The sequence below is a fragment of the Hyposmocoma kahamanoa genome, unplaced genomic scaffold (assembly GCF_003589595.1).
Source record: "Hyposmocoma kahamanoa isolate Upper Pololo Valley unplaced genomic scaffold, ASM358959v1 99879, whole genome shotgun sequence".
Classification (NCBI taxonomy): Eukaryota; Metazoa; Arthropoda; class Insecta; order Lepidoptera; family Cosmopterigidae; genus Hyposmocoma; species Hyposmocoma kahamanoa.
This window is the reverse complement of record NW_020656077.1, coordinates 820133-845442: the sequence shown is the minus strand read 5'-3', so window position 1 is coordinate 845442 and position 25310 is coordinate 820133. Positions and strand designations below refer to the sequence as shown.

At 36.0% G+C, this 25310-nt stretch overlaps 2 protein-coding genes across 2 annotated transcripts; one reads left to right on the top strand and one right to left on the bottom strand.

The window, feature by feature from the left end:
* Positions 1-2177: 2177 nt before the first annotated feature.
* Positions 2178-15001, top strand: LOC113239334 (transketolase-like protein 2). The gene is made up of 13 exons (XM_026476283.1): positions 2178-2344; positions 5358-5475; positions 6026-6243; positions 6460-6610; positions 6735-6962; positions 7528-7715; positions 8042-8113; positions 8534-8657; positions 10101-10249; positions 12197-12314; positions 12511-12622; positions 13623-13742; positions 14584-15001. Exons 1-13 carry the CDS (start codon positions 2247-2249, stop codon positions 14754-14756), a joined length of 1869 nt encoding a protein of 622 aa, XP_026332068.1. The 5' UTR covers positions 2178-2246; the 3' UTR covers positions 14757-15001.
* Positions 15002-15375: 374 nt separating this feature from the next.
* On the bottom strand, positions 15376-23226 carry LOC113239335. The gene is made up of 3 exons (XM_026476284.1): positions 22763-23226; positions 18885-18975; positions 15376-18737 (listed from the first exon to the last, which is right to left on the bottom strand). Exons 1-3 carry the CDS (start codon positions 22779-22781, stop codon positions 16691-16693), a joined length of 2157 nt encoding a protein of 718 aa, XP_026332069.1. The 5' UTR covers positions 22782-23226; the 3' UTR covers positions 15376-16690.
* Between the last annotated feature and the right edge of the window lie 2084 nt (positions 23227-25310).

The window sequence follows — 25310 nt, the reverse complement described above, 5'->3', positions numbered from 1 at the left end:
GTGATAATGAATAATGAGAAGAGAACTTCTAAGAGACAAATTAAAGCGCCACATCGATTTGATGAAGAATTTGGCTACTACTGTATAACCGGTAATTATTGTGACGCGATGGTGCCAGATACTTTTCAGGAGGCGACTACATGTGACGACGCTGAACAATGGAAAGAGGCTATGGACCGTGAGATGAACAGCCTAGTCAAAAATAATACTTGGACTGTAGTAAATGAACCACGGGAAAAAGAGGTACTTACTAGATGTGAAATGAGTGTACAAGAAGAAATCGGCTGATCTTTATAAAGCCAGGTTAGTGGTTAGAGGTTTTCAACAAACCACCAATGTTGATGATACGTATTTACCTGTTGCTAAGATACAAACTTTGAAACTACTTTTATCGTACTGTGCATCAAATGGATGTAGAGACTGCATTTTTTTTACGGTAAAGTGTTGTCAGAAATGTATGTTGAGGCTGTTTAAGCCTCTTGGTTATGACGACGGTACTGACAAAGTGTATCAACTGTATAAATCTCTTTATGGCTTAAAAGAAAACCCACGTGCTTGTTACGAATGCTTTAATGGTTTTGTAACAACTATTGTCTTTCAAAGGAGTAAATATAACTATGGTCTTCATGTCAAAGCAGACGATAAACAAACTGTGTACATTTTAGTATAAGTCGACGACTTATTGATTGCATGCAAAGATGGGCAAATGGTTGCTACAATTAAAAATAAATTAAATAACCATTTTAGAATGAAGGACATGGGAAAGGTTATTAACTACATATGTATTGATGTGGAGTATATTATGCGAAAGCTAATATTTTAACTTTAAGCCAGAAAAAGTACATTAATCCGTTAGCCAAAAAAATATATAAAATTGAGAATTGTAAATTGTTTAAAACGCCCATGGAGATTAATGCCAAACTTGAGAAATGTGAATTTAATGAAGATGTTAAATACAGGAACTTGGTAGGAGCTCTGTTATATATTAGTTCTGGCACTCGACCAGACGTTGCCTTTTGTGTCAATTACTTGAGCAGGTTTCAGTATTGCTATGGTGAGATTCATTTTAAATATGCATTACGTGTTTTAAAATATGTATACTTGACAAAAAGTCTCAAGCTCATTTATTATCGGAATTTAAAGGCTAATATAATGGATTGTTACGTAGATGCCAATTGGGCCGGAGATAATAATATCGTAGACCGTAAGTCTACTACTGGTTTTGTGATTCGATTATTTGGTAAGGCTGTGTACGGGAAGTCAAAGAAATAAATTGTTGTGACAAAGTCTTCCACGTTTGCTGAATATATAGCGTTGTCAGAAGCTGTAACTGAAATAAGCTTGTTACGTCGTATGCGGTCGCGGTGTAGTTGAAAAACAGGACTCTGCGCTAGTGTGAGTTGAGCCCATGATTATATTTTTACTAAACTCATTATACTCTTAGGTACGTACTGAAGACTTTTTTTTCTATTCCCTAGCTCATTACACAAAGCAGCCGGAGCCGTAAAATGCATTTATTTATTAAAAAATATATAAACATTTTTACATTAATACTATAGCGGATAATGTAATGCAAATGAATAACTCATTATCGAACAACTATCTAGACTGCTGTTATCTATAATGCTATTTTGCTGTAGCGACTGCGTCGTGGGAACTGACGAGTATGTAATAGCCAATAGCTATGAGAGAGAAATGACACTGCTCTAATTATTGGACGATACTACGATTTGCAAATCTTACGATAATCTTTCAGTGCAAAGTCAAAGCCAAAAAATTTATTTATTCCATAGGTCAAATTTCTTAAGAAATTTCTTAATTTAGAAAATAATAATATCAAGCTTTGATATGTATGCCGATTTATAATAGCTACCGACCTACCCAACCTACCATAATATCATATCATATACCAGAGTTGGGTTTAAACCTTAAGTGTCGAGCTTGACTGTGCACCTCTTCCATAATCAACTCTTTCATTGGCTAAATGCGAATGCAAAGCCATTAATACTAAGAAAAACCTACAAAACAGCAAAATAACACGTTTTCTGACAACGGCTTACAATAACAGTTATTGAAAAATCGCATAACAGTATAATTTATTATTGACAAACAGCCGTTTTTGCCATGTCTAATAAATACATTTCGTTTCAACCTGTGATCCATCTGTCATTGAATAGCGCGGGAGGTTACTGACCGGTCGTCTCGTGAACGTGTTTCCTTAAACTAAATCACAAAAACTACTTAAAATGAAAGGCGACAAGAATGTAGACGTCCAGGCTCTAAAAGATATCGCCAATAAGTTAAGGATAGACAGTATTGTAGCTACAAATGCATCCAAATCCGGGTAAGTAGGTATTTCTAACCTATACACTTCTTGCCGCTTATTTGAAGGTCTAATGAAGGGTAAAAATCGTGTTTGGTTATGTTTTAGTTATTTATTATTCTTGTAAAATGATATCACTACAGAAGGGAGTCGATAAGTATTACGTGTCATGTGCTTTTATGAAGCATGCTTTCCCCATGCCGTATCCCTTGAACTGATAATCAATGACCGCATGGTTACGAACTACAATTGAGTATATTATATAACTGTAGGTACGTTTTAGTTTTCGATGTAGCTGTTGGTAATCATAGCATGTTAGTTGAATATTGCATCTACCTTGAAAATTTTATGGCTCAATTTTATACTTAGACGAACTTGATAGTTATTCATTAACTTACAATAATTGTTCTATGCTTTGAAGGTTATACTCGTTATAATGTCAGCTATGTACATTCACTTAGTGATATCTCTTTATAAGAAGCAACATTGAATAGAAATATTGAAGAATATATCTTCACTATAGGCTTGAGTTCACTTACTGGGAAATTATAAGAATGAATTCCTGACACTGAATCAAAAGGAACTACTTTCTGTTTCATTTGCGTAATCCTTCACCTACCTTTTAGTTCAGTAAGAACTGCCTGCATTGTGGAGAGCTACTGATGTGAGGCAATGATGTGAACTATTCAATTAGTAATTGTTCATTGCTTTTAGTACAAGTTCGACTGAATATTGCCAGCTCACTTAGGACTCTAATACACAGCACTAGTAAATTATTCTATTCGAGTTTTGTATACATACATTATGTAAAATTTGGCAGACACATTAATTTTAAAAGTATGTAAAAAAAGACCTTAATAGTTGAGTTGACTGATAGAATTATATTGGATTGCTCACTGTAAGTCCAAGCAGGCATAACTCTACTACAATATTACTTGTATCTTTGTGATGAAGATTATCCTTGTCTTGTAATAATTTTATAAGTTTGTACAGTTTAAAAAGTATGAATACTTCTGCTGCTCTTATAAGGTGAAATTACAGGCAAATGAGACTTTTTAACAACTTGTCTCAGGGTGAGAGGTGCAGTGGCAGTGCCTGCCAGATCTTTGAGATTAAAATCTTTTAAATGGCACTGCAACTGTTATGCACTGGTCGCTTACCATCAGGCGCACAGCTTGTTCGTCGCATCACTTAGTATCATAAATAAAAAACCTGTAACAAAGCTAGTAACTGTGTGAGGTGAGACTTGAAAATTTGTACCTTACAAACATGAACCATTATTTTAAATATTGTACAGTTGTATCAGTCAAAATTTTTATAATAAATGGCATTAGACCATTGTATTCGGACTGACTCCTGTGTACAATGCTTAGTAGGAATAATTGTATCTTATAGGTGAAAAAAGCAATAGATAAAACCAACACTGGAAAAGTGTATTGCCAGGGACTGATATTAGTGGAAAAGGTTTGGGTTTTTCACTAATGGCACAGAGCATAAAAAGTCAATTAAATATAATATGAAAAAGTAATTGAAACCTACACAGGGTATTCAATATATTGGAATATGTTACTTATCATTGTAATAATACATTATTTATAATGTAATACATTATTTATAATAAGAATGTTAATTCTTATTCTGTTGTCTTATGGCAAGCTGTAATAGTAACAGCCGTTATGTTAATTTAAAAGGTCACCCCTATCACTTAAAGCCATGGTTTACAATAACCTTAAATTGACTTTATTTCTTAACCTTGACCTGGTGGTATCAACTGTACACCGACCTCATGACTGATTGCATTAAATGCTTATTATTTTTGTTACAAATCTTAATTTATTCGTATACATTTAACAGTGTGATTGTGTACGATATTAAAATATTTACTAATCACACAATACAACTTAGTGACTTATTGTAGAAAGAATGAAGAGTCAAAATGAGCGTTAATTCAACAGACCTTAAAAATTAAAATGAAATCAAGTCTTAGTCTCAAAGTTGCCAGTGTTGAGATATAGGTTATTAAAGCAAGTAATAAGAACACATGCTCATGTCATTTGACTGCCTCTGTGGCCAAATGGTCATTGCCATGTCGGACTGCCACGCAGAGGTTCCAGGTTCGATTCCCGGGCTGGGGGAATATTCGTATGGCCTGCATTTATTTCTGTCGTGAGTTTGGGTGTAATTTATGGTTGTCTATGTGTGTGTCCATGGCACCCGCGACACATAGTTTCTCTAGAGCGGGGCTATGTTGAGTGTGTATTATTATATATAAGTTAGTTTTAAGCTATTGATCTTCCTTTAAGATAAATAAAAATATAATCACTATATTGAGCCCTAAACTCTGGTCCTATTTACATCACTGTTTGCCTTATGCCCAAATTTCAAAAAAATTTGTTTACCATTCTTTACGTATCTACGAAAATGTTGACTAAAAAGTAAATCTCATATTATGTTTTGAAGTAACACTTCAATTCCCATCACAAAACTGCTGTAGGAAAAACAGTACAGTTTACTAATTACCATGAAATTCTTTTTCTTTGCTTTTTTCCTCTTGGTGGATACATAATACTGTAACTAGATGCTGATAAGCAATAACGTATAAACCAACATGATCGTAGTTTTGCAAAAATAGCACCTAAAGATTTTTTCATTGTTTTTGATAGTTTATTCTAAAATTGACTTGTAAAATGAAAATTTTTGCTGTTACCACCTCAGGAACGATGAATTGCTATAATTTATTATTATAATTCCCCAACAACAATGTGCACAACAGCACAAGTTTTTAGAACAAATTATCAAAAATCACAAAAGTCTTTAGGTGCCCTTTTCATAAAACTATGATCATTCTCACACTGTCCAGTACTATTATAATTAGTTACAAGTAATGATCTTATTACTATATATGAGTTTGTAATTTAAGGAAAATATATTGTTATCAAACATTTACCATTAATTTAACATTAACCATTCCTTTTAATGTAGTGATTAGTTAGTTGTTGCTTCTTATTGCATTAATATTTTTTTATCATGACAGTCATCCTACATCATGCGCGTCAATGGCAGAGATCATGTCTGTACTCTTTTTCCACACCATGCGCTATAAGATCTCCGCACCCAGGGATGCCTCGGCTGACAGATTCATTCTTTCCAAGGTATTTTGTAAAACTAAAAAATGTATTTTATTTAATGCAACTTGCCTAAGTAATTAAATAAGTAAATTTTAGGAATCTATTTCGTTTGAAAAGCATGTAATAAACGCTGATGTCAATGAAATGTGGTATTGGTGTGTGATTAGAATTTTCTAAAGTAGGTACAAAAAATTTCTACATTGTAATAATTGTAAGTCAATGATTATAATAGTAGAAAATGTAAGCTATAATGTATCAATTTTTTATTGAATTGATATTCATTTATTTTTTTATGAAATTACTGCACTAGTTTGTTACGAACACTTAGAAAAAATTCTTTTGATCCGGCGCGGTTCGCTAGAAAACGTCGGTTCGAATCCGGCCGGATAGAAGGAAATTTTTGTAAGTGTTCGATCTTTGTATTAATAACTATAATGTATCATCGAAAAACGTTGAACTTTTCCCTGCCACTTCAATTAAATTGAATTGAGCTAATCATGTAAATAATATTTTAAATAACAATTTGAAAGCAAAATAATCAATGCGCATTCTCTATAGCCTTGTAATTCCGCAGGGTCACGCTGCTCCTATCCTATACGCGGCATGGGCGGAAGCAGGGTTATTCCCTGTAGATGACTTGAAAAACCTTCGGAAACTGGATTCCGACTTGGAAGGCCACCCCACACCACGCCTAAATTTCGTTGATGTCGGAACTGGTTCTTTGGGACAAGGTCTAGCTGTCGCCGCCGGCATGGCCTACGTGGGAAAATACTTCGACCAGGCCCCGTATAGGTAAAGCTTGGATTTTTTTTAATCACAATGTAGGTGACGTGACGAACGTTTCGATTAAATTAAATTAAATAGTTCCACTAGACTTACTTGTGTGGCTGATTTTCTTTTTTAAATTGCATATCATTAAGTTGACAAAAATACACAACAACCATACAGATGACTCATTGACTATAATGTAAGCTTTGTTCCATTTCATTCATTCCACTCTTTGTTCAGAGTATACTGTCTCGTTGGTGACGGCGAAGCCGCGGAGGGCAGCATCTGGGAATCTCTGCACTTTGCTAGTCATTATAAACTCGACAATCTTGTCGTGATCTTCGACATCAACCGCCTCGGTCAATCGGAGCCTACGTCTCTGCAACATCAGGTAACAGCACCAATGCAATTCCATTGCCGTTCATATAATTGTATGATATTAAATAAAATTCTGTTTTTAAAATAATATAAAGCCCTTATGTTATATCTTGTACAGTTTTTTATTTTCTTCATAGTTGGACGTATACAATGCTCGCCTTCAATCTTTCGGTTTGCACTCGCTGGTTGTAGACGGGCATGATGTGTCGGAGTTGGTGAAAGCATTCGACGAAGCCGCGACGGTATCTGGCAAGCCTACGGCTATTGTAGCCAAAACATTCAAGGGCAAGGGCTTCCCCGGGATTGAAGATCAAGAGAATTGGCATGGAAAGGCCCTCGGCGCTGACGGAGAGAAGATAATTAAGGTTTGTCAAGTCGCTGTCTCGCATTGCAGCAATTTATTCCGTGAACTATTTTGTACCTTCTGTATATCTGCCGTTCAGTGACAAATGGTCAAATATCCGTTTTAAATAGAAAAAGAGTTACAATTAGTTAACGTGTTCGACTTATCGGAACATACCCTATATAGCATAGCTGAAATATCATTATACAATTTAAATATTTCCAAAACTAGATTAGTTTTTTATGACATCTGAAAAAAAAAATTTGTCATCTAACCGTGTCTTAGTTAGTCGACGGCAGATATGTACAGACAACACATAATAATTATATTCGACCAAATCCAATGTCAAGTATAAAGCTTCATTCGCATCATGCGTTTTTTTAATTTGGTCGAGTATTACTTATTTGATAGTAATTGTTTCGGACGGATGTCGGATGGAGAACGGACGTAGGTCCCCAGATTCCATTGCACTGGAGGCGATGTTCGAACAAAAGTGTATACGCTTAGTAGTATCAAATTAATGTAAATTATAATGTTAATCCGTGTTTAATGTACAAAAGATATATAATTGATTATTTTATTTATAGCATCTGCAAGCGCTCATAAAAAATAACACGGTTAGTCTGAAACCTAAACCACCACTGGCTGAAGCACCGAAAGTACACATTGGAGACATAACGTTGTCGTCGCCACCCGCTTACAAAACAGACGATTTGATTGCCACCCGTTTCGCCTATGGAACTGCTCTTAAAAAGATCGCCGACACCAATTTGCGGTAAGAATACCTACTCTCTACTTTCAAAATATTCAGCAATTGAATATTAAGAAACACTGAGTAATATATTAATTGCACACACGTTTACAGTACTTGAGCCAGCTTCAGCGACCTTTTGAATTAGTGAATTACGCACAAGCCTTTTAAAGAAATGTATAACAATTTATGCATTTCAAAGGCTTATGCTAGAGTAAAATGTTTGTCGTACTCACACGACTGCTGTCAGTCGACGTGGGCAGTAACACTCATACACATTTTCAAGAAGTGATAAAGTTGTTGTTATTTGTAGCAATTACAGAGCGAATTACATGGACTTTTTATTGCAGTGTGATTGCTCTTGATGGCGATACGAAGAACTCTACCTTCAGCGACAAACTTCGCAATGCATACCCAGACAGGTTTGTGTACAACTGTATTTTATCTCTCAAGTACGACAAACTAATTCAATTAAATTTTTAGTTGTATCCATCGAGTATACAACCAGAAATAGTGACGAAGTAAGGACCATCCATAGGGATGAACTTTCCAGTGGGCAACTTTCAGGCAAATGGGCCTTATATCACTTTTAAATATCAACTCTCGTTTGTGCTGAAATGACAAAAATTAGAAAGCTGAAATTTGAAAGTAAAAGCCATTTAAATTTGAATTTGAAAAAAATATTCCACCTCTACTTCAGTTTGCCACCCAACTAGGGGATCCGGTTTCGCGCACTTTCCGGTAACCAATTTCATTAAAACTTGGCAAACAGATGGAATGGAATTACTCCATGAATATTTGAGGTCGGTTTTCTTTTTTATATAAGTTATCAATTCTGCCAGATACATCGAGTGTTTCATTGCGGAGCAGAATTTGGTCGGAGTGGCGACCGGAGCCGCGTGTCGTGATCGCGCTGTCGTTTTCGCCTCCACATTCGCTGCCTTCTTTACCAGAACTTTTGATCAGGTAAACAGTGCTTTAAATTTAAAAATTGTAACTTTAATACTAAACACACATTCCCCCATAAAAAGGCCGAAATCAACCCCGCAAGTCCACCAGAGTTTGTGTGAAATGTTGTTGGTTTTTAACCGATTTCAAAAAAGGAGGAGGTTCTTATTTCGACTGTTTTATTTTTTTTTGTATGTATGTTACGCGATGACTCCGGTATTTGTGAACCGATTTTCACGATTATTGTTTTGTTGGAAAGAGAGTACCTCCACAGTGGTACCATTTAATTTTGAAGAAAATCATCCACCTCTAAGGGTGGCAGTTCATGCATGAAGATTCATTTTTATAAATAGCGCTCAAAATTTTATTATAAGGAACAATTATTTTAATGGTTGATTTTGCTATCCTCCAATTCAAGGCGTTTCCTCTCAATAAATCTTGAGTAGTGAGAATCGATTTTTTTTTATCTCCTGTGTTAAGTCCCATTACAGTGGCGAAATAGGGGATGAATCCCAGCTTACGCACTTTTCGGTAACCGATTTCCATAAAACTTGGTAATTATATGTAATTCCACGTACTTTTGAGGTCGGTATTTTTGGTATTCTGTACTGAGATCATGACTTACTCTCACATTGTATGTATGAAGTATATCCAAATTATTTTGTTAATTTTGAAAAACCACACCTATAAAAGACAAATAAATAAAAAATACAGGACTTTAATCTATAAGTCCAACCAAAATATTTGACAAAAAAGTAGAAACATTTGGGAACGGGATTAAACGCGTTTACATATGAATGGTTATTTTTCACACCTACCTACTTTCTTGACGTTTCGGCCAGGTTGCATTGGCCCAACTGGCAGTCAGCCCGTGACCACGGGCAGTGCAACCTGGCCGAAACGTCGGAACCAAGGTAGGGCTCCGAAACCTGGCGGAAACTAGGTAGATGTGAAAAATACTTTTTCGTATGTAAACGCGTTAATTTATTAATTTCGTACAATGCAACGCGAAAGTTTAAAAGTATAAATAAAGTAGTATGTAGTTGCGACTCCATAGGTATGCGTGGACTTGTGGTTGAAGTCAATGTGCGACCCCAGGGCCGTTACCATGAACTCTTATTACGTTCAGTTTAGAACCTAAAATGAATCGTTGTGAGACAGCGCTACATGAAGTGTATATTCACCATCCCGCTTATTTGTCGTTACGAACCTATACTGAAATGTAAAAAGAGTTCATGGTAAGGTCCCAGGTTTGCGATTCATGGATTGTGAACGTGTTAACTTTTATCAAAGCAATTTTAATGTTAACTGTTTTGTTTTCTACAAAAATAAATAAATAATCTTAAATTCGATGACTTACCCCATTTAGTACCGTGTTCGTAACGCGAATGGGGTATGACATGTATTCATAGGATTATATATACGGGTAGCGATGTTGGACTGTTATTGGTGTGGCTTTAGATCCGTATGGGCGCCATCAGCCAGTCGAACATCAACTTAGCCGGATCGCACTGCGGTGTCAGCATCGGCGAGGACGGACCCTCCCAGATGGGTCTCGAAGACTTGGCCCTGTTTCGCGCTGTGCCCACCGCCACAGTTTTCTATCCTTCGTAAGTTTATAGCAAATTATAATATTTCATTATATATACATATTTTTCCATTTGAAGCCAAATGTAGTATACAAAAACTTTCATAAAGTTTAACAAGGAAGTCTGTTAACCATACTGCCAAAATTTACTTCCTTCTGTAGCGCTACTAATATGCTTGTAGAGATATTGTTTACAAAGCAGGTTATTTAAAAATAGGTCTCTTTTGTATGACGACAAGTCGTATGCATAAGAAAACGTGTTGGTGAAATAGTAGATATATATATATATACTACAACCCTTTTTATTAGGATTCCATCTATGAATTAGCTTTTTAACTAGATGCTCAATGCAACACGGAATAATGTGTGCCGCTAGTATACTCTAGCTAAAAATATGTTTTGTAGAACCGTTAATAAGTTCTAGTGAAGTATCTATAATTATTATTAAAAAATCCATTATAATAACGTTGTCATTTTATTACATTAAAATCCAGCGAAGATATTTATTTATGTTGTCTGTTAATTTTTGGCATAATGTTATTATACATATGGGTGTGCATGCTCCATCCCCGGCCTCATTGTCACTTTCCATCAATCAAATGCGCACTTATTTTAACCATTAATAAAAAAGAGCACAAAAGCAAATTCATTCACGTAGAACAACGTCATTGTTAAAAAACCCATGTACGAAAATTAGTTGATAAGGAGAAAGATCAAAAGATGATTCACTGTGCCGGACCCGAGCCAAACTTCGGCAAAGGCAATGAATACCATACACACATTTTATAAGAATAGTTCGACCAACACTCACTTGCGGCTCGGATTACCGTGATTGGAGTCCGGTGAAGTGCTCGAGACATGCATTAAGACCGTGATACTGTTCCAACCGCACGGTGTAGTGTAAAGTTTTTTCATCACATATTTCATTACATGGTCGGTGTAATGAGAAGAAAAAAGGCTCGAGGGTTTTATTTGTGGCAATTTAGTCAAGTTAGCCTGCTTGCAATCGTAGCATTTTACGTGCAGGTGTGATGAAAAGCATTGTATGTTTCACGGGCGGTACGGGAATTACGAACGTCGACTCCGAATGCCCTCTCTCTTCGACTTCGGGCTTCTAATAGAGTCTCGTTCGTAATTCCTTATTTGCCGCCGTTAAAATACAATGCACTATTATGGGTTATCTATCAGTAGTTCGAAATGACATTTTCCAGAAATAAAACTTCAAACTTTCTTTAAAGTCGCAGTGCCACTCAGAGCTTAAATCGCAAAGATCTGACGGGATTCCCACAGGATCCGTCACTCCGAGTTGACAAGTCTCATGTGTCTTAAGTTTCATCATTACTCTTGTCTCTCAAAACCAGAACGCAGTAATGTTCAAAGTAGAGGTGAGTTCAAACATGCAAGCGTCCTCATCGACGTCTCTCACCCCAATCTACGGCTCTTGCATTTTACATCGGACTGGTATTCAACGCTAGCGCTTTCTTTTGTTACAGCACAGAGTTATCACCGTTTACTATTTTATTTTTGAACGAAATTAAAATCTGATGAATTATGAAAAGTTATGGAACAAAGGTTGTTTATGATGTTAGTAATATAGTTTTGCGTGTTTGTTAGTGTTTTACAAATAACCCTGTAATCATTTGATTTTTTATTTATTTCGGAAAACTAAGAAGTCATGTGTATGACTTCTTAAGTAAGTATATATAATACTTAAATTTTATTTATTTTATGTAAGTGTTTAATACTTACAATTTTGATCATGCAATCAAATGGAGTAGTGCTAAAGTGTTGACTTTATTAAAGGTTGCCATAATATGCAACAGTCAAACAACACAGTTAATTATTTATATACATAATATATGTATACAGTTATTCACACTTTTAATTTATATAACATGCAGTACAATATGTTTTTTTAAATAGTTTTAGTGGATAATGTTTAGTTGTAATTAAACTCATGAATTTGCAGCGACGCGCCGTCAACGGAACGTGCAGTAGAGTTGGCTGCTAACACCAAGGGCATTTGCTACATCCGTACTTCTCGGCCGAACACTGCCATACTATATCCTAATGACGAAATCTTCAAGGTACTTGCCGATTACGAGTATTTACGTAGAATTAGATTTGTTCATTGCCGTCTTTATACATTTTCCTTAATGCTTGCTTCATCAAATACTCCGGTTCCATGGCAGTTTAGATAAAAACGTAAATCTACGAGATGGGCAGCAACGTTTATACCGTCTTTGTGATCTATTTAGAGATGTATATACTAATTTTTTTTAGGTCGGACAAGCGAAAATCGTCCGTGAGTCGCCTAAAGATAAGGTGTTGTTGATTGGCGCTGGTGTCACATTGCACGAAGCGCTCACTGCCGCTGACAAGTTGAAAACAGAAGGTATGGCGATCAAAATTATAACACTATATTTTCAAAAAGGTGTTTCTGGTTTGACAGTATTTGTTTCGTTTAATTGAGCAGGAAGTATATGGAAAATAGTAGCCGTACCCTAGAAATGTTGCTTTTGTGGTTATAACATAGTGGTATTTACATAACCTCGTAAAAGTACACATTTCTAGGTTCTTTGTTATCAATTTGTAGAATTTTAGTTGTAATACGAGTATACTATTGATTTGAAGTATAATGTTCCCTTTTTGTATTTAAACAAACCCGAAAATTTGATGTTTCCTTGATGATACGCAAATTTCAACCTTTAATTGTTCTGACCACATAAGCAAAGTTTTTGCAGGGTAATACAAGTTTTTTCATGTTTTTATGATAGAACTAATTAGAAAATGATTTTGTTAACCCACAAACAAAAATCGTACTGCATGGTAATAATAGGTCACCCGCTGCATGAATGTTACTGGTAGTTTCTAGAAACTGTGAATACACTTAAATCCTGACTTTTGTTTGTGTATTATATAGTACACTTTATGCGGTTAATAGGTAGGAAAGGTTATTTATAGGTTATATGATGTGGCTTCTACTATACTAAGTTTAGATTAATTACGAAAGCTACGATATGATGGAAAATTGAACATAGGACAGTGCAAACCAGTTACCTGCTTCCTGAATGTGATAAATCTTATAAATTTATGAGTCCACACGAGACTTTACGAAGTATTGTTACTCTGACCAACAAACCATTCTCTATGTTTGGAGTGAACTTACAACTTAAAATATAGAGAATGGTTTGCCATGCTTAGGCGCCTGGTCAAGGTCGAATGCAGACGACCTAGAAATGTACTTGGTGACATTGTTGCGGAGAGTGGTACTACACAACGTATCATTATAATTACATTAAATGATAACATTCAGAACAAATGATAACCTCTTCAAAATGAAAATACTAGAACTAAAAATGTTATGAATTTAAAATACCTTTTTTAATTTATAGGTATTGATGCAAGGGTGCTGGATCCTTTCACCATTAAGCCTCTCGATGAAGCCGCTATCCTGAAGCATGCTCGTGCCGTGCAAGGCAGAGTTGTCGTTGTTGAAGACCATTACCAAGCTGGTAAGCTATTGTTGTTTTAATTTGATTTATGCAGAGGTTTCAAATTATAAGTGTAAGTAGTATCTAATTAATTATTATCGACTGAACTCTGTGTTTAGTAAATAGCTCCTAAAAGAATTTCGACTCAAACGTTTTTGTACAAATCGCGAACTTGTTCGTTATTAAGTCCTCCCTGACCAAATTGGGTACATAGTGCTTTAAGTGTCGCATTAAGTTCATTCTATCCACACATTTCATTGTTATACATTAGGGAAACATGTGAGGACCTATTTTTGCAGTTCAAAGGAATACGTTGTTTTCAATCCCTTTTAATGAAATAAAATATTTTGCCAAATGACAATATAGGATTTGTGCTGTTTAGTTTTACAAGTTTCAGTTCTATATTTTACCATATACAGGTGTAATCGTTAAGTGTGCCCAGGCGATTATCCGTAAATATTAGAGATATTACATATTTTTAAACTGATATCGAAAATACGTTACCTAATGAATGAAACGACATCAATAACTTTTTAAATATACGACTAGTAATTGTTAGGAGCGTAGACTGTATTTGCTGATGAATTTAAACAAGCTGTTTTGTACTGCTTTAAATAGTTTAATATACACATACATTACACGGTACACGGATTCGAAGAAGTGCTCCGGTTACTACAGTTAACATAACAATTTATGACAATTTTTGTGTTGCCAACAGTTATATCCGTTAACGGTAACGCTCCCATACATTTATATGGTATTTGTAGATCGCAGAGTGGCTTTTGCAAGTCTGTGCGTGAATATTTTTTTAAGACAGCCTTAAAATGTATGTAAGTATAACTATAACTATTAATGTACTTAGGTGGCGTTGGCGAAGCGGTGCTATCAGCTGTGGCTCTTGAGCGAGATATCGTCGTTAAGCACATCTACGTGCGCGAAGTACCACGCTCTGGGCCCCCTACTGCCCTGCTTGACAAGTACGGGCTCTCCGCTCCTCACATCGTCGCCGCCGCCAAGGCCGTTCTCAAAGCTTAAAAACACCCCTTATGGGTACAATATTACTGCTCTTTAATCAACATCAACCGACTAAAAACATCACATGCGTCTACAAATTGCCATTAAGTACATTAGCTATATGTTATCTGCCATAAACAAACAAGACTACATTAAACATGTATGACAATCAAGGCATTTATGGTTAATCGTGAACGTATATTTCCTGCCAAAAAAGAGCGGTTTCAACCATTTAAATAACCATAGAGACATTAAAGTCACATTCCTGTACTAGATTGAAACATTCCGGGTAACTCTATGGTTTTTCAGTGGTCCAAATTATATAAAATATTATTACGCGTACGTCGAGAAGTACATTGTTATTAGTTTGTAAGAAATAAAATGCTACATACTTTTCTAAAAGGATCTTATCTGTGTACTTTGTGGTTGTAACCTAATGAATTAGGTGCTAAGCGAGATATTTTTACTAAATCTATTATACTATATATTTTATATATCATTTTATTATCGTTATGAAGTGCCTTTATGATGTAACGAATTGCACAAAGTGATCGAGACTGTTGCCTATTGATGAAATGTTTTTAAAAACTTATATGTACATAAGAACCTATCATGATTTAGTATATTGAATTTTCATATGTCGTGGTCTATAATATACGGGCTCCCTTTCTTTTTTGTAATAAATCACACAAATGTTTTAAGTGGTTAAGTTTTTTATTGGTAATTGGTAGAATTACATTCCCGTTGATCGCATTTTGTTTATGTTCACATGTTTATCACAGTGAAGTTTTCTGTAATAAAATTTATTATACACAATCCACCGTTTATTATTGCGACATTCGTTTAATTTTAAATACATACCCTGACATAATGTCCGTACAATAAGTTGATTAATAACAACGACATAAAAACTTACGGTCTAATGACTAGAACAACTCTCATTACAGCAGTAATATGTACATGGCTTTTTTACGTAAATGTAATAAGTACAATATAAAATTACAAATATAATTATCCTATATTAGAGGTCAGATGACTAGTGTTTAGTAGTTGTTATAGACGTAATAAGAGCTACAATAAAATAATTGGCTAAGTCGATATGGATCAACGCAAAAAGTTGAGTAATATGAGATGGCATTTTCACATAAGACGACAAGACACTCCATGAGAACAATAATAATATGGAATTTGGTCCAAATGTTTTGGTAGTACGGTACAAATAAGACTGCGCCATTATAAAACTGAACGAGCCATAATAAAAGATTATAACTTCGTAGATGAGTCTGTTAAACCAATACTAACAAAATTAGGGGTATCCTGGCTATCAGTCTTATTTTCACATCGCAACCAAAAAATAATTCGTAACAGTGTCGTGTCATCCAATTTGAAAAAAAAAGCACCATGGGTTGTAACTTGAAACCTACGTTGAGTTTGACATTTTTGCAGTTCATACTTAACTATATAATCCGTATACATTTACGAAACCCAATCTCTGTGTTTCATATATAAAAAAATCACAATACCTTTAATAATTTGACAGCTATTTTTGCGATGCCGTCTTGTGATCCAGGCAGTCATAATTAAGTGATTTAATATTAAAATTTACATTTACAAAAGTTTTAAAACATGCACTCACATTGTTATCATTGTTACTAACTATGCGTATAATAATTCTATATAACCTTAATATGGGAAAACATATTACAAAAGCTGAAAGCAATCGAACGAAAAAAATAAATATGTATACCTTGGACGGAGTAGCAAAGACAACAACACACGAAAAAAAGAACAATTTCAACGTTATTTATTAAATTTGTAAAATCTCACTATAAGGAAACGATAATCAATAAATGCATTAATCAGCCACTAGCGCGTAAGTGGCTGGGATTTTACTGCTTTATCTTTGGCCTCTATAAACATGGAATATTTCTCTGTTAGGCTCAATTATTATCATATTAACTCCACTCCCCGTCGTTTGTGGAAGACGGTTGTGGCTCTGCAGGCGGTAAGGTCTGTTCGTTTCCCCTCTCTTCCAGTTCTCCAGGCAAGTAGTCCTTCCAGCTCCTAAACAAATATCGAGTAAACTTTCGTAGTTGTCTAAATTTGCAATAAGTTGCACCTTCAGCTGATTGAAGCTGCTGAGTTTGAATTAAAAAACCTTTTTCTTTAAATGTTTGTTCTAATTTTTCTCTTTGTAAACTCTTTCTGGACTTTCTTTTTTTCTTGTTTAAGTCCTCCTTGTTATTTAATGAAGTACTTTGGACATCGAGTTTGGGTACTACTGATACCGATGCTTCCATAGAAGTGTCCGTGTTTCGGCTTTGGTTAGAATCTCTCTGCATGTAATCGTAGGCTTTGCTTGCTTTATTTCCTGTGCCACTATAATATCTGAAGTTGCCCCCTGAGTCTACAGACAACATCTTCTTTTCTTGCAAAGACGGTTTGGACCCTCCGGTGAATTTAAATTTACAAATACTAACTTCTGTCGTAGGAGTTGTAGAGTTGCTTTTGACTGGCATCGGAGGGATAAAAATTGCTGATCTTTTCCTCTTTACTGGAGCTTGGTTAGGATTGGGCGATGCTCTTTTCATTTTTGTTTGATCAGGGCTCCGCTTTGATTCTTCTACCTGTTTAATGACCTTTGGATCTAATAACTCCGATATTTGTTTTAAGACGAGTTTATTTTTATTGTCGTCAATGGATGGTGAGTTGGGTTCGGTTAAAGCACTGTCGCTTGTACTTTTGGGAGTCAATAAAACTCTTTCCTGATCCTCAACTGACATAGGTAATTGGCCGCCAGCAGCTAAACGCTGGTAATATAGCAGTTGTGTTTGGAGAGCTAGGGGATGCATGTAGATTCCTGCATTTGGCCAATAGACGTAACCTGGGAACTTTCCTTCACTGTCAGGGCTAACAGTAGACTGAGCTGGCTCTGATAAAGCCGGCGATATATTTCTGATCTGCCGCGACAGATCTGGTGAACTACTTGCAGTAGTTGGTGGTGGATTTGTGTTACGTTGTATTACGGAAATTGCATTCGGTTGTTCACTTTTCACACTGCCTTGTTCTGAACTATCTAAATCAATTTCGGTCTTTACCTCAGGTAATGACGTATAAATGTTACCAAATTTTTTTTGTATCTGTATTTTCAAGTCGTGAAGATCCCGTATACAAAGGTTGAGCGGCTCATCGTCGCTATGAAGAGGCCCTGCAATGGTCACAGGAGCTTCGGGCATCGGTTCGTCCGGGTTGTTAAACCTGGGCGGAGACAGAGTTTCTAGTCTTCTCTTATTTTCCTGCGATAATTTGCGTTCCAATAGACTGGTGATTATTTTGTTTTGTAAATCTGTCTTTGGTGTGCTTACTGTATTGTCCGGTCGAAATGGGGGACACATGCTCAATTGATTTAAGCGGTCTTGTGTAGGAGGCGGTTGTCCGGGCACGACAGTCCCGTAATTTTCGTAAATTAAATGACAAATATCAGCTTTCTTCGGCTTTCGTCCTCTTCGTGGCTTCGAGTTATTTAATGTCATTTCTCCCATGTACGGTAAATCCTCGTACGTAACAATTTTACTTGGAGCAATTGCTGGATGCTTCTTTTTTTTGTCATCGGTCTTATTGGGCAACTTATTTGCCATATTTAACACCGGTGAGACACTTGGCACCGTCAAATTCCCTGATTCATTCTGAATTCCCGCTAGTCTTTGTGCCCATATTTTGAAAGTCTCGTTCGTGAAATTGTTTGTATTGAAGTTGGGTTCCGCCTTGGATTTCTCTTGTGGTTTTTGTTTTGAACCCACTTGTTTAGCGTTAGCTTTCTGAAGACTCTGCTCGTAGTGATCAAGATATTCTTGCGGTAACGCTTGATGATGAAATTTGAGCTTCCATCGATTTTTTTGACGATTGCGCGCGTGCTTCGGTTTCGATGTTTCCGATTTCTCTGCACGCTCTTTGCTCGCTGACAGGAGTTGTTGACGTAATAACTCCTTATTTTCGGATGTCCTGGAAAGGAAACCAAATAGTAAATATAAATTCTATAATTTCTTTTGACTATTTGTATTCATAATAATTTCTATACGTGTGGCATAGTGGAATTGAAATAATTTGCGTGAAATCCATAAACTAGTTGCAGATTATTTTGTTTTGTACCTATTTTGTATCTCTGGATGTATTGGAGTGGGCGCGGCGGGCGGCGCGAGCGCAGGGCAGACTTCGCCGCACGCCGCGCGGCGCATCACTTCTGAAACAACACAAACAAATCCTTAACATGCACGTTAATCTATCCCATACAACAACAACGTTAACAAGAAACGCTATCAAAATTTTCACAAACTGATAAATTATTTTTGATATAATATATTAATAAAGAAGAGAAAGCTCCTATGTGCTCCAAACCCAACAACGTTTAAATACAAGTAAGGATAAATTTTTGCTACCCAACAGGTTACTTTATATTTGCTGAAAGCATGCATTTTTGCTAACAATTTGTCGTTCAATGAAAATCAGAAATTCATAACAATATTACGTAGATAGTCAAGGCAATACGTCGATATGATAAGATAATAAATTGAACAGTCCTTGAGGCTTAGAAATGAATTGTACTTGAAGTATAATTATATTGTAAACAGGTCTGTAACCCGAGCGGGTCGAGGGAGGCCCGAAATATCCGCAAGCACCGCGAAAGGAGCGCCCGCGCACACGCTGAAATAAAAGACGATACCAATTTCGCAATACGTTTACGACTACCGAAATGCGATTATGAAATCTCGGAATTGGAAATTGTTTAAACATGTTGCCTTTGATGATGGATGACGTATAATTTTTGATTAATATTATGGTTTTTTATATGCTTATAGGCATTTGGTGAAAACAAAAAAAATATTTTTTTGTTTTTGAAATCACACGACTTTGAAACGGATTGATAACCATACCAGTAGAGACACATACATATTTGCGCGATGTTAAAATTTTTGATTCTATTTATAATTGAAATGTTTCGTTTGAGAACCAGATCACTTATACAAAGTAATATTTGCGTAACGGATAGACGTTCGGGTTTGTTTTTGGTAATGTTTTGTTATAAAACTCAATAAATAATGCTGTGTTGTGTCGTCCTACGCGCATGCCTTATGATTCATGCTCTACCGCTCAGCCTCTGTTCTCCATTTTCCATATAAGGATACTATTAACATACCATTTATGTCATTTATTTATCGCAATACATTCGAAGAATATCCTTGGGTATTTTGTACAGTTCAGACAATGAGATGCTTTTAATTATGTCTATATGGTTTGCAGCTTGTTTAGAATGTTATTAACAAACATTTGGTTCTTTTTTATGAGTTGAGTCATTGACTGTTTGCCAGTTCATACAACATAAGAAGTCTCTTATAATTATTTCGTGATTAAATAATTTTACAAAAATTTCGCTTTGCTATAAATGGTATTTCGCTAAATCGCAATCAAGTATTATTCATTTCTATGTTTAAGTTAATAAGATCAAAATTGGTTCTTTAATTTTGTACATTTAATCGCTTTTGCTTATTTATCGTGTTAATATTCCGTTCGCATTTGCTATCTATAATGTTCAATGGTACGTATCTTTGCTAAGAAGAGGGTGGATTAATTTTTCTCAAAACCAATAAAGAATATACATACGCGAGATTATTATATAAATATATAGTCTAGTCTCGCGGTGAATCTATATACTACGAATATAAAATAAGCAGGAGTTAGTTATGTTCTGCATTAGGAGCACACCAGACTCCCGTGACGTTGTCTGCTATCAATCTGGTAGTTGGCAAAGCGCCAATGTAATGTGTTTCTACGTAACTACTCGTGACGTCAACCACATTATCATGAAATAATAACAACAGTTGTAATACAAGAATGAATACAAGTGTGTGCTTTAGACAATTACATCATAATCTTGATTTATTTACTGATTGAATAGGATATAAATTAGAATGATGATTCATTTCTGTCAACAGATCAGGTCCGTATGAGTCACGAGGACAAATTAGATTTTCCAGTCAAAGGTTTTTTTTAAATTAGCCTGTTACGAAAATAGCGTGTCTCTTCTATATTAATTTTATAGTTATAAAGCGGGATTTGATTTCTGTATTAATTAGGTACTGTTTGTCGTAACGAGGTCGTAACGGTCATAGTTTGCAGGAGTACACAGTGCTTGCTGAAGGTACTGCTATTTTGATTCATAGATATGAAACTCCAAGATTTAATAAATTCACAATTTCTTTTTATGGCGGCAGACACGACAGACGGCGACAGTTTTCCCAAAAAAATTGTGGTCAAAAGAGAATATTCAGTGGAATGTGTATTCAAAAATAAGTATTTGTTTGTAAACGCACGGGCCAGATAACAAATTAAACCCATATCTAAAACAGTATCCACTGTTAAACTCGTACAAAATATTCGTTGGTGATACAAAATATACTATCACCAAAGTTGACGACTTAGCATCTAAAGGTGCGTACAGATTTGCTTGATTTTATGACGATTTACCGATCTCGATCGATGATGTCTATCGTCTGTTGTTTATAAATTTACTCGTTTTATTGATGAAACGTTGATCGTCAAAAAATCTGTAGGCACTTTAAGGGTTCTTTTTGCGTGCAGGCCACGGTAGTCAGTTGCGACCACCCGCAACTTGATTGTTCTTGTCAACCAATGGCTTGAATTAGACTACAATATTTGTAATATAAACAAATGGATTTTACAAAAACATTCAATAAAGTAAAGAACGCCAATATTGCTGATAGTATTTATTACATTATATGTATCTCTGGTAACGAACATAAATATGCACAAATAGGTCATAGTTTTATTGTTTTTATTGTTTACATAACCCAACCGTCACGAAAGCAATAAAATAAAATACTTATACCAAATGGTGGACTGAGTACATTTAGAATATTGTTTAGTTATTACCTACCGTACTGCTTGATTACGACTTATTAATGTATCAAAGAAACCGCTAACTAAATCATCATAGAAACAATCTCAGAGCCCTATGTATACTGAATTTTCAGTACTTAATTTATATAATAACAAGTTCACTTTCTGTTAGAAAAATAAATTTATCTTATAAAGATATCTACCCAAATGTCTTTTAAGAAGCAGATTATATGGTTAAAATATTGTAAATAGGAGGCAATGGCTTCATTTTTGGGTTACTAATGATCACAAAGTTAATGGCGAAGCAAAACAGTGCGATAAGAACAAAAACCGTAGCGAAGTCCCCAACCCGCATTGAACTCGAAAATTCGTTCTACGCAGAACATTTGTGCTTAAAAACGGGACTAATATGGGTTGACGATGCCGAATGCTTAGTAGGTAAACAATAACTTTTGTTAGTGGCTTTATTTCGTTATCAAATTCTATCCAATAACTAGGACAGTCTGTTGTTGCAGGCCAACTTGTGTGTCATGTTATAAACTGTTGACGTGATAATTTGAAGCATTCCGAAGGTTCTGTTTAGAGAACGGTACATAAGAAATTCTGGCGCAAACATTATTGGCCAAAGTGACAATTCGACTCTCCCCAAGTATGGCAATCAGCCGCTACTCGAAGCCAGTTTTCTTACGAATGATTTGTACAAACAATTTGACAGCGTGAGTACACATGACATACTTTATTGTCTGTGTTTCATTGCAACTAGAAACTTTACGATAATGAACAAATGGAATCCAAAGGAAAAATGTCAGTCATTTATATTATTGCAATGGTAAGTTATAGGTTCTCCAATGTCCACTTGCTGCTCCAGTAAATATCAAATACTTGCAGACGTTGTACCTTTTGCCAATAGTATAACTCTACTGATACTGTACTGTACTGATACAACTATAGCATCTACAGCCTGTGTGGGTGTACCTAGTTGTTTAAAAAATCAGAAACTCAACAAATTAATGCATTAAGTTCTGTATGCAAAATGTACGCATCATGCTTATTATAAATGAAAACCGATTAATATATCCTTTCAATAAATTTCCATTCCACTTAATATTTACCTCCGCCTTCGGGAAGCATTTGTGACATCCAAATCCTTTATGATAGCACTGTAAACAGAAACACGGCACTTTGCATTGATCGTGGTGCGTGGTACGTTGATCGCTGTGGTTTCACAGTGCGCAGTGCGCGGTGCGCGTATCCCGGAATCACAATGCACTATCCACGAGGAGTGTAGGGTATGCAGAAACGTGGGAACGCGTTATCAACCGCGTAGAGGTCGGAGGCGAGAGTCGCGGCCACTGTGCGCCTGTGCGCCCGCTCCGTTCTAATCTAAATACAGACAACTCGGCCCCAACCAAAATCGCTCGTATTACTTTCGGTTTCCATACGGCCTAAATTTAGAGGCCGCTCGCTACAGAAATAAAATTGTTTTTACGTGTTTTTCACGAGTATTAGACGGGAATAGAGGGCGTTTTTGCAGGCTGGTGGTGTGCCAGCAGCGCGGCGCGCGAAACCCGAGATTCGTGCCATATTTGGCAACCGTTGGCGCGATCACAAACGCTTTTGGGTATTTAGTTTCGGCGCCCCGTGCCCCGGCATCGGTTCTCGTTGGACGATGTGCGCGCGTCTAAATTCAGCCGCTTCCGTTGCGTTATAATCGCTCTCGGATCGGGGATGCATTACCTGCGCGAGAGTACCACACCATATAAGGAATTCTGTTACATATACAATCAATTGATAATTGTCATATGTTTCAGGAAATATTAAATAATCACTCGTGAATTAGTAGGTTTATCATTTAAATCTTCTGCAATGTCGTTGCTTTGACGACATTAAATCACCTATGCATTTCCACAACGAGGTACCTGTGATAAACTAATGTTACAGAAAAGTACCTTTATGTTACTTAGCGTAATACAGCAGTACTTAGGTATAGAATACATGATAGGCCTTAACATCAAGGTGCGATGGTAACTTGCAACTTTAGAAAACCTCTCTTTTTTTAACGGGAACTTCAAAATTCTAAACTAGCAAAAAAAGAATTCGGTTAAACATAGAAAAAAAATCGTATTTGTATGAAGATTCCAAAACGCTGAATGCTAAAATTTGTATATTATAATGAGTACCTACGATCAACAGCTCGAATTTGGTTACATTTTTCTAACACCTATAATATTGTAAATACCATCTAGGCAACAAGATATGTTTAAAAAACATATGACTATAGATAGATAGAGGGGTCCATTTTAATAAAGCAATTAAATGGAACAAAACTGCAGTCTCTTTGAGATTGCAATTTGCATTTCAGTGAGATTCTTATCTCACTTAAATGGAATTAATTGCACCGAGGCATGCTTGCTTATTAAAATTACTACATCTGGTTATGGTTTATTCGCTAGCTAGGTGTCACAACCGGTTGTCGCCCACATCCGAGAAACACGCGCTGACCCAATTCGCTTGCAAGTAGGAGGAAATACCTTTTAAACGCACTAGCCATTGTACAAATGATACTTAATTTTAATATGAAAATACTATTCTATTAGGATACTTGTGAAAGCCCTTCCATAAGTCCTGTGAAAATGATCCGGTATCTAGGTATTTAGTGCGAAATAATTTGTGATAAACATACGTATACAAAAAGGAAAAATAATTCGCGCAAAAGATAAGAAACATACGTTCATGCGTTTAAAATGACCCTGCAAAGTTTAAAAACTTCATGTAGTCACAGCTTCAAAATGATCATACAGACCAAGCTAACCAAAAATACGGACTTTACCTTAGAGGATCGTTTCCATAGTCTAAGGACTTTACACCAAAAGTCAACAATTTCATTACATTCTGTTGTTAAAAAAATTATGTCAAAAGTTATGTAAAATTGTGCACTTGTGGCCATAATCCGATTTGATATTAAACGACAATGCGCCCGACAACGGTTCGCTCTAGAATTGAATAACACTGAATTTGTACTTTTTGGGAAATATAAACGACGGATATTGTATTCTATTCCTTTAAGTCAATTTAGTCTATTGTACCTATAGGAGACAAGACGTGACATCGGTATGCGGATTGCGAGCCTAAAATGGAGATGGGCAGGACACGTTGCTAGGCGGGACGACGACTGATGGATCAGGGCGGTCACTGAGTGGTACCCGGTGGGAGCAAGACGTCCTCTTAGCAGACCACCTGCTAGATGGTCGGACAATATCGTCGGGGTGGCCTGAAGACTGTGGATTCGATTCGCACAGGATCGATTTAGCTGGCGTACAAAAGAGGAGGCCTATACCCAGCAGTGGGTGTTAACTGGCTGAGATGATGATGATGATGATGATGATGATAGGTGTTAATATGATACAATAGAAGAAGATATATGACTAAAATATGCCTTTCACTACGAGAAAAGTGCGAGGCGTAGTAATCTCCACCCCCGCATTCGTGTCAACTGATTTCACTTCCAACACTTGGTGTCACTTGCTAATGATAAGTAGGCACCTACCAGATCATGTAATTTAAATACCACCACAATTGTGTAAGTTATCCTTTAAGTACATTATATTGTACCATTTACGTTCAATAGGCGTTTTATTATCTCTTATTCATATTTTATAT